The 12,746-nt window shown below is 49.2% G+C and overlaps 3 protein-coding genes across 3 annotated transcripts; 1 reads left to right on the forward strand and 2 right to left on the reverse strand.

Annotated features, from left to right (window-relative positions):
- Positions 1-682: 682 nt before the first annotated feature.
- ace1 (putative C2H2 transcription factor (Ace1)) lies at positions 683-3,074 on the reverse strand (the record flags this gene model as incomplete). The annotated part of the gene is made up of 4 exons (XM_023237210.1): positions 683-1,598; positions 1,659-2,218; positions 2,270-2,481; positions 2,537-3,074. 4 exons carry the CDS (start codon positions 3,072-3,074, stop codon positions 683-685), a joined length of 2,226 nt encoding a protein of 741 aa, XP_023089397.1.
- A 1,221-nt stretch (positions 3,075-4,295) lies between these two features.
- AO090005001501 (uncharacterized protein) lies at positions 4,296-5,926 on the reverse strand (the record flags this gene model as incomplete). Its single annotated transcript, XM_023237214.1, has 5 exons — positions 4,296-4,298; positions 4,566-4,711; positions 4,916-5,003; positions 5,281-5,431; positions 5,892-5,926. 5 exons carry the CDS (start codon positions 5,924-5,926, stop codon positions 4,296-4,298), a joined length of 423 nt encoding a protein of 140 aa, XP_023089396.1.
- Positions 5,927-7,118: 1,192 nt separating this feature from the next.
- On the forward strand, positions 7,119-11,673 carry pex6 (AAA family ATPase peroxin 6; the record flags this gene model as incomplete). The annotated part of the gene is made up of 3 exons (XM_001818366.1): positions 7,119-7,305; positions 7,368-11,109; positions 11,172-11,673. 3 exons carry the CDS (start codon positions 7,119-7,121, stop codon positions 11,671-11,673), a joined length of 4,431 nt encoding a protein of 1,476 aa, XP_001818418.1.
- Positions 11,674-12,746: the final 1,073 nt, after the last annotated feature.

The raw sequence follows: 12,746 nt of genomic DNA on the forward strand, positions 1-12,746 counted from the left end.
AAAAAAAAAAAACTTCAGTGTGAAGATATCGGATTTGTCTGGGAGCAAGTGGTAAGCAGATAGCAAGTCATGGATAAATAACTGAAGGTAGTCCACGGGCCACAGGAGACACGCATTGTGCAACACTCCACCGAGGGGGTCATTAAACATGCAGAGACAGCGACAATATGAAATCGACACTCTTACTTGCCTTCATGTGTACAACTCCGTCGATACTGTGTCTCCCGGTCAAACACAGAACTGACTACACTGACTATGGACTACAAGGGAAGGATAAAGTATGATCTTAGAGGATGGTATGCAATTCCTAACCAAGAGCAAGAGTGTAGATGTCTAGCAATTTATCGTCCAAACATTAGAGAGGCTCTGAAGATAGTGATTGTGTCCTTAAAATAGTGACATGCGACTTTCGATGTCGATGGTACAAAAGAATGCTAACAGAAATGAGATGTTGATCTGATTTGAATGTGTTTGTTGAAGAATAGTGATGAAAACTTCCAAAGCCAATGATACCAAGTTCTTGCTGATTCGAACACCGTTAGTCCGCCGTAAAGCCGTTAATACACGAGGCCCCTATCCAAACACCATGCGTATTGCACATATTTTTAAAAACAAAAATGAAGGTTTTATACCATAAGACAGCATTGCATCAATAACGGGACTATAGTCCTGGTCCTTCACATTACATGGAAGATTGGTCGGGTTTGCACATGAAATCATCCCAACCATCCAGTCCAAACTGCGCATTTGGATTGGCCTCAAGCTGCGGCTGGACAGTCTCATAGCCCATAAAGTTTGAGTTGTACATCGGGTCGGTCAGAAAATCCATGGGATTCTGCTCGAACATACTAGGCACATCGCCAAATCCGCCGCTCACGAACAACAAGCTCTCCTCGGTCTTAGGCTGCATGTACGGCTCAAATGAGAACATCGAGCTGTCGGGGAATGGATTGATAGGATCGTAGGGGGAGTGAGTGCTTCCAGAGGGTGGTGTGAGAAACTCGCTCGATCCGGAGGCAGGACTTCCAATACCGGGCACTTGGGGCTGGTTCAGGTCGAAGTTTGCGCCAGGTGGAAACCCCTGGGCATCACTCATGTTATGGTAGGGAGAACCACCAAGCGAAGTGGGGCTGTTTGAAAATAATTGAAAGTCCTCGGTCTGGGTCGGAACGGGAGGGTCGGCGAATGAGAACGGTATTGTTTCAGGGAAGGCGATAGGAGGTTCACTGGGGGAAACAGTGGGGCCCGTCGTGGGTGTAGAGAAATCACCTGTCGGGTGGGAGGCAGCAGGAGATGGAATACCGCTGCTTTGGGGGGTAGGCTGAGCGGACCCTTGCTTGACAGGTTTATTCTTGCCGTTGTTCTTCGTCCGTTCATACACCCAACCGTGCGTCTTCTCCATGTGCTGCTTGCAATTGCTCTCCCTCTTAGATGCGTAGGTGCAGCCAGGCTGATGGCATCTGAATAGCCGGGGGTTCTTGCAGTGCTTGTCATTGTAATGACGCTCCGTCTCCTTCTCGGTCGGAAAGCCCAGTTCGAAATACTTGCATCCCCTTTCAGGGCACTTGTAAGGACGCGAGTGGGTCTTCTCGTGTTTACTTTTACTTTTTATTAACATGGCATGTACATTTTGGATGAGAGGAGAGTGTGGCACTTACGTAAGATCACATGGTCGCTTCAAGACTTTGTCGCAGAACTGGCACTTCTGGTTGATATCCATCGGGGGAGCATTCTTCTTGCGACGGGCCATGGACCGTTCAACTCCCTCGTCAACCGTTTCAACACTCAGGGTGCGCTTGAAGGTTGGGATGGCGTGCTCGTCGTATGGCTTTCCCGTCTGTAGGGAGATGGACTTGCCATCCTTGTGCATGACCAACTCAGCAGGCCGTCCAGTCTCGGACATTCCACCCTCAAGAGTAAGTCGGGGTTCACTATTATTGAAATCAGCCATCATCTTCCAGAAACCAAGGACATGAACATACAGGGACTTAGCGGCCTTTTCGCCGTTGGTTGCAGATTCCTGTCGGGACCGGGTTGCGTCTCGAATCCTGGCGAAGCGGTTGATCTGCGTAATAAGGTCGAGGAAGTAGTTGTTCGAATATGGCACATCGTTGGGCAAGGTCAAATCTCTGCCCCGAAGATAACCAGAAGTCTCGTGAAGGCAGTGAATCGTGAATCGGCAGAAGGAGTACCAGGCTGCAGTGGGCGCTTTCACGTCCTAGAAACGATATAAGCGATGCTCAACGGGTTACTATGGCGGGCAACTTACAGGAGTGGAAAAGAGAAGGGTCTTTTCAACATCACGCAAACATTTGAGCTGCTGTTTTTCGATTTGCTGATGGGCGCATCGGACAAGAGGATGGAATAGCTGAAACTTATCCTTCATAAGCAGGGGGAAAAGAATACGGCCCTGTATCTCAACGCGGGCAGTAGCAGACAGTTTGTGTCCAACGCTAGCTTGGCACACTTGGCCAGCTGTCACTGTCAGGGAGTTAGCCCGCAACGGACAAAGAATGACTTGTCACCCAGTACTTACCGTTGCCCTTAGTAGATGACATGGTTTCGGCGCTGCCAATAGAACTGCCTAGGCCGCTGTCGGATGTGTGGTGATTCACTCTTCGAATCTTCTTGTGTGACTCCTTGGGCTCCTGTGGAGTAGGTTCAGATTGCTTGGTAGAATCCTCCTTAGAAGCACTGGATTTAACATGTGTCCTCAAAATGCCTCGAGGAACAGGGAGTTCGTCTTGGGATTCCAATGAGTCGCGCGTTGAAAGAGAGTCGAGATCGAAGCGGTTAAGAATATGGGCCATACGCCGCTGGCCGGCAGCTATAGCTTCCAGGGCTTTAGGACACGTTGGAGAGCGGCGTGGTAACAGTTTTAAATCTAGGATGGGATCACGGTCGGATCTGGGTCGGTTGGAAGAGTGGAAAGTTTCTCCTTTAATCAAGCGCAGATTCGACGGGAGTAGATGGGGTGGTGACGAGTCACTCGAGAGCGAGGGCGGAGGACGATTAAGTACTCGACGTCGAGGATGACGCCGGTCTGATTCGTCGACAGGCTGAGCGGAAGACATGGTCGAAGAGACGCTCAAAACAATAGTTGTCGATATTTAAATGTCTAGTGGTCCATTGATAAGTAGTCATTCTATAGATTACCACCCGTAGCACAGTACGAAAAGGCGCAATAGAAAAAGAAGATATAAAAAGGTAGTCGTGGTTGAGGAGGGGTTCTTACTCTTCTTGGTATTGTTATGACGCCAAAGTGAAGTAGTGGGTATAGAGCGATAACCGGTCATTCAAATTCGAGAATTACAAAAGGGGGATAGGCGCCCCGTAGAGCGGAAACCGTCTGACAGCGCCCTTAGCTGATTGTGTATAGTAGTGCCTTAAGAGAGGGTCAAAATTTGAACAAAAGGCAGGAGGTCGGAGGATTGAAGCCTTGTAGATATGGAACTTCGAAGGAGACGATGGAGATGGACATTCGATGATATGTCTGGAAGATGAAAGACAACGATGGAGGCTGAGTCGTCTTGGATGTCTGCCTGATAGACGAGGGGATCTAAGCCACAATTGGAAAGGTCCGTGTGGGTCCTGATTACTATCATTGGATACTCGTGGCCTTACCACCCCACTGGCCAGGGATCTTCGGCCGTAAGCCCATCGTTCAGCGGCTACTCCCCAATTACAATTACACCAGCAGTACCCGTAAGGACGCAATCTCCAATGACTTAAGCCTGGATTTTTCTCTCCCGTCTCAGTTATCCATTCTCATTCTTCAATTAAGAAATGGATCGGGACCGTTATCTCTCTTTCTCCGCGTCCTTGAAGTCCCACTTTTTCCCGGTGGATGCCAATAGAAGGCTGTTTGAGTTTTCAAGTATCCATCCCACTTGGCCCCCAGATTGTTTTTTCTCCCTCACGGAAGAGCCGTTCCGAAAATAGCCACCAATACGGCTAGACTCCTGAATTTGAACCCTTTTCCTTTTCTGGTCCCCGCGGAACTCGAATCTCAACGAGAAGATCCTCCTTGAACTACGTATTGCGAGAAAAAAAATCATGAACTTTAGTCAGGAGTCTTTCTCTCTATCTCTCTCTCTCTCTCTCTCTCTCTCTCTCTCTCTCTTTTTTTTTTCAATATATTTCTTTTTATTGATTATATTTTAACACACTTGGGGTATCCTCCATGTGGTGTTACAGGATGGGAACCTCAGGACTGCGAACGCTTTGAGTCAAAATATTTTAGAGTTCCACCGGCGCATCACTGCCATCATCATCATCATCCTCGTCATATGATGTTACTAGTAAGGGTGGTAATGAACACTGCCAACGGGAGCTTGAAGTAAGCAATTGTATTGGCTCGCTTTTGCCAAGGGCCTTGTCTGGAATTGGTATGTCGCTCGTAGGGTCAAAGAACCTTCATGTACGGAGTACACGACATTCCTACTAGGGTTCATTCTCATCCACCTATGTTCTAGGTCCTCCTAACCTTACTGATAGCTTTCTCATCTTGGGCCAGTGAGCATTGGCCTCGTAGTCACAACCTTCACCTCAATCTATGTACATACGGAGTACTCATGAGCCTCATGACGATAAGCCGCTGCACTGGTTTCTTCCTGGTCATGTCTCCGACCGCTGGAAATCAAACGACAGCCAATTATGTGACTCAGGCAGAGTCCAAGTGTCGGTGACTGCTGGCTTGTTGCCAGATTCTCTTTTTATTTTCTTTTTTTTTTTTTAAAAAAAAAAAAAAATTATTCTATTCTTTTATTTATTTTATTTTATCTTATTTTATTTATTTATTCTCTTCTTTTCCTTTCCCCCTTCTTTTTTGCGGGATTTACTTCGTGGGAAGTTCTGACAGGCTCCGCTTAACCTTGTCGGGCTAAAGTAAATATTCTCCTAAGGCCAAACAAACCGAGAGCGATAAGAGCCCTCATCCACCAATAAGTTGATGATCTGTCCTTTTCTGGAGGGATGTTCGACAAGAGGTTCTTTGTAAATACCTAATTTTCGGATTAATCCCTCGGGACATACGGAGTATGCACCTACAGCCTCTCACTCACTCACTCACACATCTACGGACTATTCCGCTACTAGTTAGATTGATTGTATTCCAGCATTTTACACTCTTTAATTGCTGCCTGAGGTATAATATGATGACCGTTTACGATCTGTACCATAGATATTGGATGCTTGTGGGTGAGGGCAGAAATATGGATGCCTTGATACCCCCGTGTCTTGCGTAAGTCGGTGATCACGACTGGTCTCGGCAAATCCCACCTTAGGTAGCAAGATTCCATTTTCTGAATGCTTAGTTCTCTGGCAACAACAATTCTCAAGCCATTGCGGGGTGTAGGTATGACGCAGCTGCCATTTACCTAGGTAAATGAAACCCTGGCTAGAACTTCGGAATTCGACAGCCTGGAAGGCACTGCAAGATTCTCAAGCGAAGAACTTCTGAGCCCAAGTGGGATCGTCATAATATTCGCTCTCTATGACAACATACGACTGCTTCTGAAGTACGGCTCTGACTTTGTTCATCTGTATCTATTGATTGACACATCACTTAAGGAACCCTAAGCTTCGTGCACAGAAAGAAACTGCATCTAAGGCCCTCCCTTTCGCATCCGTCTGTGTTGATGAAAAGCTCTGCGACAAAGCTTCCAGAGGGAAGGCCATAGTGACTCTGGGACCACCATGTACGGTCTCAGCTGAACATATGGTGCTTTCTGATTGATAAGCCTTCCGGTCCTCACACGGCGCATCCGTTCTGTTTAAGAGCATCATGTTCGAGCAGGTGTGTCTTAGGATACATTAGCCGTGCCGCTCACTTCTATCCAGGGTCTGATTCCTATAACACTGCCTTGCACCTCGTCATCTTCACATCTAACCCTGCTTTCATGACGCATACACGGTCGGTGGGCATTTGAAATGATGACTGGGTGTTTATCATGGAGAATCTAGGCTCATTCACATGGAAGATACGCTCGTCATATAGATTCTGAGGTGTCTTCATTTTAAATAAGGAGCGACTGATATGCGCGTCGTCGAGTCAACCTATGGGTGTAGTGATTGGAACTGTAGATTGAGCTTTCCGTCCCACGTCTCTTCTATGGTGTCCCAGGGCTCACAGTAGAGAAAAGCCCTAGGTTCCTATCCGTCACGACAGATCAGAATGCCCCAGTCGGACTCTGACTCATGGCCAAAATCAATGGATCTCGGGATATCATTCTGGGATTCCTTGAGTTTCAATACATCCTCTGTTCAGATTGAGTAGTTTGAACGATGTGTACGTTGAAGACAGCCCCATAGTCATTGCCCAATTGACGAAAATATCATTCTAGCTATCTAAAACCCCTTTCATTGATAAGCTTATACACCTTTACCTTAGGACGCCATGTCGCTGAGATACCACGTGGAAGGGAGAACCCATGAATAGATGCCCTGTATTCTTTCTGAAGAATAACACCTAACTGCATATAGCTGAGTAATAGTAGAATTGGTTCTTCTTGGGCAATTTCTCTTCAGGTTCAAGTTTGATGGTCTATGAATCACTACGGAATCACGTGGGTTGTTTATATATTACCAAACGGAGTGCCTATCTCTTTTGCGCGATGTGGTGAGCAATATCCTTTTGCCCTACACAGAAAGACAACTGTCCAGTATGAGCTGTGCTACCCGATGTACTAATTACAGTGCCTTTTCGCATATGAGGTATCCTCAAATTCATTGAGAGCCGAGATACGAGCCACCTTACCTATACCTAGTGCCAGCCTGGAGTATGGATAGTACTACCTAATAGAGACTAGTAATCAAATCTCGTGAAGCAAGTGGTATTGAACCTCGGCTTCGGAAATGGGCAGAAAGTGCGGGCGGTGCCGAGAGCCCGGCAACCGGTTCCCCCGGACTTTCTCCAAGATCACTTGCTTGGAGTTTATCGGTGAATTATACCACTCCTAGGACGTTTGTTAATGCGATTCTTGCCGAGGATAACTGGCTGATGGCTATGACAGGTTGATTTGACTTACTTGTTTGCCCCAGTCAATATTCTCTTGCTTCAAACACAACATCTACCCGCCGGCCGACGGTAATTGACTGGACACTCGACGCTCCCCAACATGGATCTCGAGCGCCGTGACTTGCATCCTGACCAGACGAGACGACGGAGGCGAAACGTCGGTCGGAGGCGTCTGCGCAACAGAGCTCCTATCTCCGCGCGGTTTAACTTGGACCATCAGCTGCGTGGAAATGTTGGTGTCCTGTCCGATGATCTGGCGAACGACTTCTTTCAATTGTCCTCCACCGGTAAGTAAGATTGAGCTGTCTAGGTAACTTATCTGACTTTCCCCCCTTGCGCCGGGTTGTAGACGAAGGGAAGGAAGGTAGCGAAGTCCGCCATGTCGCTATCTCACCATACGTTCCGGGTTATAGCTCGGTCGAGGATCTTGCCTGGACCATCATTCCCGTTCGGCCACAGCCTAAAAGCCGCCCTCACGGATCTCCGCTTCCTCACTCGACCATTGCCTTCCCCGACTCTGCAGATTCATTGCAGCCATTCATGCAGGCCCTGAGCAAGCTCGATCCCACACGGCATTCACTCCAATCCCAGCGATCTGTCGAGATAAGGGTTCTGGATGTTGTTCCTTTGCGCCTAGATACGATCTATGTCACAGTGGAGCGAAACCTGCTCCGGAACCATGATGATATTCAGAATAAGTTTGCTGGTGGGTTCACTAACAGCCTACATGGACCCAACGGACTTTGGGCGAAAGCTGGGAAGGGACTGGACACCAAAAGGTATTCGAAGAAGGCTGCGGCCGAGGCTGAAGAAAGGCTTACCGCAGCGGTACGCGATGCTCTGGGAGCGCAACAAGTGGTGCATACTGGCGATGTGCTACCACTTCCCTTACCACCACACCCCATAACATATGCGCCACCACCCCCGGCGCAAATCTCGTTCTGTGAACCCGTTTCCCAAGGTCTGCTAATGCCGACGACCAAAATCGTCCTGGTCCAAGCCCGGCCGCATGGCCCTCGGACCCAACGAAGTTTGAGGTCAGGCTCAGGCTTACTCAAGCAGGTAGCCGAAGATGAGGCTGATGATACTTCCAACGAGCAATTTTACTCGGCTGCTGAAGAAAAGGCTACAGAGAGCAACACAGAGGTGGACAGTACCTCTACCGCTGATGAGTCGGAGACAGAAGGCTCTGGAGGGAACATGAGCGACACATCGGATGATTCTTTGGATGATATGATTTCTCTTTCTGCCCCTGAACTGCCTCAATCCGGTGTCATGTCTGCGATGACTGCAACTCCACGTGCAGGCGGCCGACGGACGGACGGCATCCATACTCCAGGATCCGTAGCCTCAAACTTTACTTCGTCAACTATGCGTCTCGGACGAGTTGGCGGTGGTAAGGTCTTTAAGGCGGAGGGTTTACTCCGTGGCATACCCAATGAACTCTTGCACCCCAGGCCGCGGGAAGAAGACGACTCTGAGTCGTTCATATTTGTAGATATCAATACACTTGCGAAGATAGGCTGCTTTTCTGGGGATTGGGTGAGGCTCGAGGCCACAGAAGAGCCGCAATCCAATATATTCGCCTCCATAAAACTGGGGAGCTTCAATGAACAGAATGAAGATGCTGGTGATTGGCGTGCGGTCAAAATCTATGGTTTGCCCGGCCTGCCATCTGCCAAACCCCGGTACTCAATCAGCCAGTCTGGGGAGAGACGCTCAAGCATCTCCCAACGCCCTCCGCTGCGTTTGACACCCTCAGTCTTTGTTCCTCCTCTCCTCCTGAACAACCTGGAAAACCCGAAATATCTTCGCATATCACCGATGACATTCCTTGGAGGCAATGGGAGTACGAAACCCGGCCTTCTGAACCATATGAAGGCAAGCTCGGCCAGAAATCCACCATTGGCAAAGGAAGTGACGTTGCTCAAAGTATCTACCCCACTTTCCATGGATCGCGCTCTCCAACCAGCCTTGTTTGCCGGGCTCAAACAATATTTTGAGTCCAAACGGCGCCTTCTTAAAAGCGGAGACCTCGTGGGAATCAGCGTTGATGAAGGTCTCGGTAGAGCTGTGTTCGCGGGACCTGCTGCCAGCGACGGGGCAGCTCCGGATGATGATCTTACGACCCGGTTAGGTCAGGTGGTAGATTCTGATCGCGCTGGATCGAAAAAGGTTGGTGTCGCCTGGTTTCGCGTTGGACAAGTGCTTCCTAGCTTGTCGGATGAGCCAGACGAAGCGAGAGAAGACCAGTGGGGAGGTGTTGCTATCATTGATTCGGCGACCACTAGAATGGTACAGGCTGGGAGCGATGTGAGCAGAGTCCCGGGAACTCTGAACAATGGCTGGGAATACTGGCTTGGGGTGAAGGCCGTGCCAAAGGCTGCTGGCGACGTTCAAACCCCTCATGGTTTGGTAACTGAATCGCCGCAGTCGTATGTACCGCCTCTCCAAGAGCGCATCCGAGACTTGATGTCGGTAGCTACAAGCCCTCGCGCCATCCAGCTCGGTATGAAACCCGTCGTAATTCTACTGAGATCCCAGCAAAGGCACATAGGAAAGGCTACGCTTGCAACACGAGCATGCGCAGATATTGGTCTCCATACCTTCACCATCGACTCCTACGATATATTAACCGAAGGCGGAGCGAACGGTGGCGACGTGAAAACCGAGGCATATCTGAAGGCTAGAGCGGACCGCGCATTCCATTGTGGAGCCAACTGCACAGCCCTTCTGATTAAGCACATTGAGGTCTTAACGGCGGACAGGATCATTTCCGCTATGAATGAGATCGTGGCTGATGCAAGGGTCATAGTGGCTACGACAACAGATGTCGAACAAATCCCGGAGGGCATTCGCAGCTTGTTTACTCATGAGTTTGAGATGATGGCACCAGAGGAAAAAGAGCGTGAAGGCATCCTCCACAATGCTGTTTCTGAACGAGGCATCAAGGTCTCCCCTGATGTAGATCTAGGCTCAGTGGCGCTTAAAACTGCTGCTTTAGTTGCAGGAGATCTGGTTGACGTTGTTGAACGTGCTTCTTCTGTGAGAGCTGCACGTCTGGAGAAGTTAGCCGAAGCCGCAAGCGAAAACTCGGAGTCAAAAGTTAGCACCAGGGACGTTCTTGTTTCCGGGGGTGATGCAGCCCGAGGTGTTACCAAGGCCGACTTTGACGCGGCAGTTGATGCCGCGAGGAAGAATTTTGCTGATTCAATCGGCGCGCCAAAAATCCCGAACGTTAGCTGGGACGATGTGGGTGGTTTGACAAACGTCAAGGATGCTCTCATTGAAACCATCCAGCTGCCCTTAGAGCGACCTGAACTTTTCGCCAAAGGCATGAAGAAACGCAGTGGTATCTTATTCTATGGACCGCCAGGTACTGGAAAGACTTTACTTGCCAAGGCGATTGCCACAGAGTTCTCTTTGAACTTCTTCTCTGTCAAGGGACCTGAATTACTTAATATGTATATCGGTGAATCCGAAGCAAACGTTAGGCGCGTGTTTCAACGCGCTCGGGATGCTCGCCCGTGTGTTGTGTTTTTTGATGAACTGGACTCGGTCGCCCCGAAGCGTGGAAACCAAGGAGATAGCGGTGGTGTAATGGACCGTATCGTCAGTCAGCTTCTTGCCGAACTAGATGGTATGAATGGTGGTGAGGAAAACAGCGGTGGTGTCTTTGTAATTGGCGCTACAAACCGTCCGGATTTGTTGGACACGGCACTCCTACGTCCCGGTCGTTTCGACAAGATGCTCTACCTTGGAGTGTCTGACACACACGAGAAACAAGCCACAATTCTAGAAGCGCTTACAAGAAAGTTTGCTCTTGCACCTGAGGTATCACTGCGCAGGGTTGCGGATCAGCTGCCTCTTACGTACACAGGTGCCGACTTGTATGCCCTGTGTTCCGATGCTATGCTAAAGGCTATCACCCGGAAGGCAACAGCGGTGGATGAGAAGATCAAACAGCTGCCAGGGGAACCGGTCAGCACTGCTTACTTCTTTGATCACCTTGCCACACCGGAAGATGTAACGGTTACGGTTGCGGAGGAGGACTTCATTCAGGCACAGAACGAACTCGTTCCCAGTGTTAGGTATGTTTTATTGATGTGTTGCTATAGGTTTTGCGAAACAAATGAAGACTAACGACATGCAGTGCCAAAGAGCTGGAGCATTTCGAACGTATCCGACAGACATTCGAGTCTGTTGATAAGAAACAAGATTCAGGCAGCAGTTCTGGGGCGCAGCCACCTCGAACTATCGCAGATGCTCTTGAAGCACTCGAGCTGGGAGACCAACTGAATGGTAGTATGGGTGGGCCTGTCACGAATGGTGACCACCTCCCTATAGGTAGCGGCAAAGGAAAGGGGAAAAATGGACAGCAACCCATGCGGAGCGTGAGTAGTCACTCGACTAGCAGTAAAGGGAAAGGCAAGAGCCCCGCTGGCGCCGGAGCGAAGTCGAAGAATAAGACCGTCGCTGCTCCTAGTAACGATTCCGATTCTTCTTTTGATGGTCCCACTTCGGGCTCAAGGGCCGACAAAAGTATTTCCCACTACGATGATGTTAGTGAGGAAGATGGCGCTACCAATGGCGATGAGGACTACATCGTTCGGACCGACCATCTTGTTCAGGCCGATGGTGATAGTTCGAAGTAAACAGGTGTTGATGCTCAGGCGCATTGACCTTGTTGGAAATATGATTGGGGTTGGTACTAGTTGTGTATAGGTATGGATCAAGGCCTTGGAAATGTGTATATAATTTTACATTTGATGATGACTGGCTATGATGCTCGGGAAGATTCTTTGCCTGTCCCGTGATAATCGGGGCCTGAGGCACAGTCGGGGATTTATGTATTCAATTATCAGACGTACATATTGATGAACTCCACACGGCCTTATCAACGGCTGAATTAAATGACTCAGCCCTCTCGATAACGTCCGTATCTCTCGTCCTGTTCATAGTTATCTATCTTTCCATTATATTTCGATATTACAATAAGACAAGCTCCCGCACCATCGCTGCCCCATCGGCTGCACCAGACCAAGAATAGCCAACGGAAGGCTGCGGTTCCTCTGGACCGAAGCTTGGGTTCCATATCCTATACCTTAATCACTGCTGATCCACCAATTGACTTGTTCTCACTGGCCTTCGGCGCCTGGCACTCGGCGATGACGACGAATCATGGCGCGGCGTGACAAAATATGCCTCTGATCTGCCCCATCCATGGACTTCTACACGCTTTTCTTATCGGAGCTACTCCGGAGTATGTCGCTATCTACGGTGAGATTGACCCATTGCACCTTAGGTAACCGCGGTCCTGTCGCCACTATCCCCCGCAATCCGCGGTGGACCCGGTTTTCCCAGAACGCTTGATGGCCGAGTTTGGGGAAATGTTGGGTTATCTCCCCCGAGAATGACAGACGCCGGTGGAGGAAAAGGGATGAGTGTGTCTCATTGTGAAGGGTTGTGTCTGTGGCGTGTTGTTCTATCCTCTTTTCCACCTTCATCTCTTCCCCTTCGCGCGATCAGTACCCTCCAATTCCTAGTCCAACTGAGTTGATCCCCTTTGATAGTATTTCCTCCCATTCTGGTTTTTCTGGTTAGGTCTTTGATCAATTGTCTTCTCGATTTCAACATTGTTCGGGATCAACTATCTTTGCAATGGCCGATACGTCCGCCATGAAAGACATTCGGGGGGACGATGATGCCCAGTTGGCAGCCATGGGCC

This window comes from Aspergillus oryzae, chromosome 1 (assembly GCF_000184455.2).
Source record: "Aspergillus oryzae RIB40 DNA, chromosome 1".
Lineage (NCBI taxonomy): Eukaryota > Fungi > Ascomycota > Eurotiomycetes > Eurotiales > Aspergillaceae > Aspergillus > Aspergillus oryzae.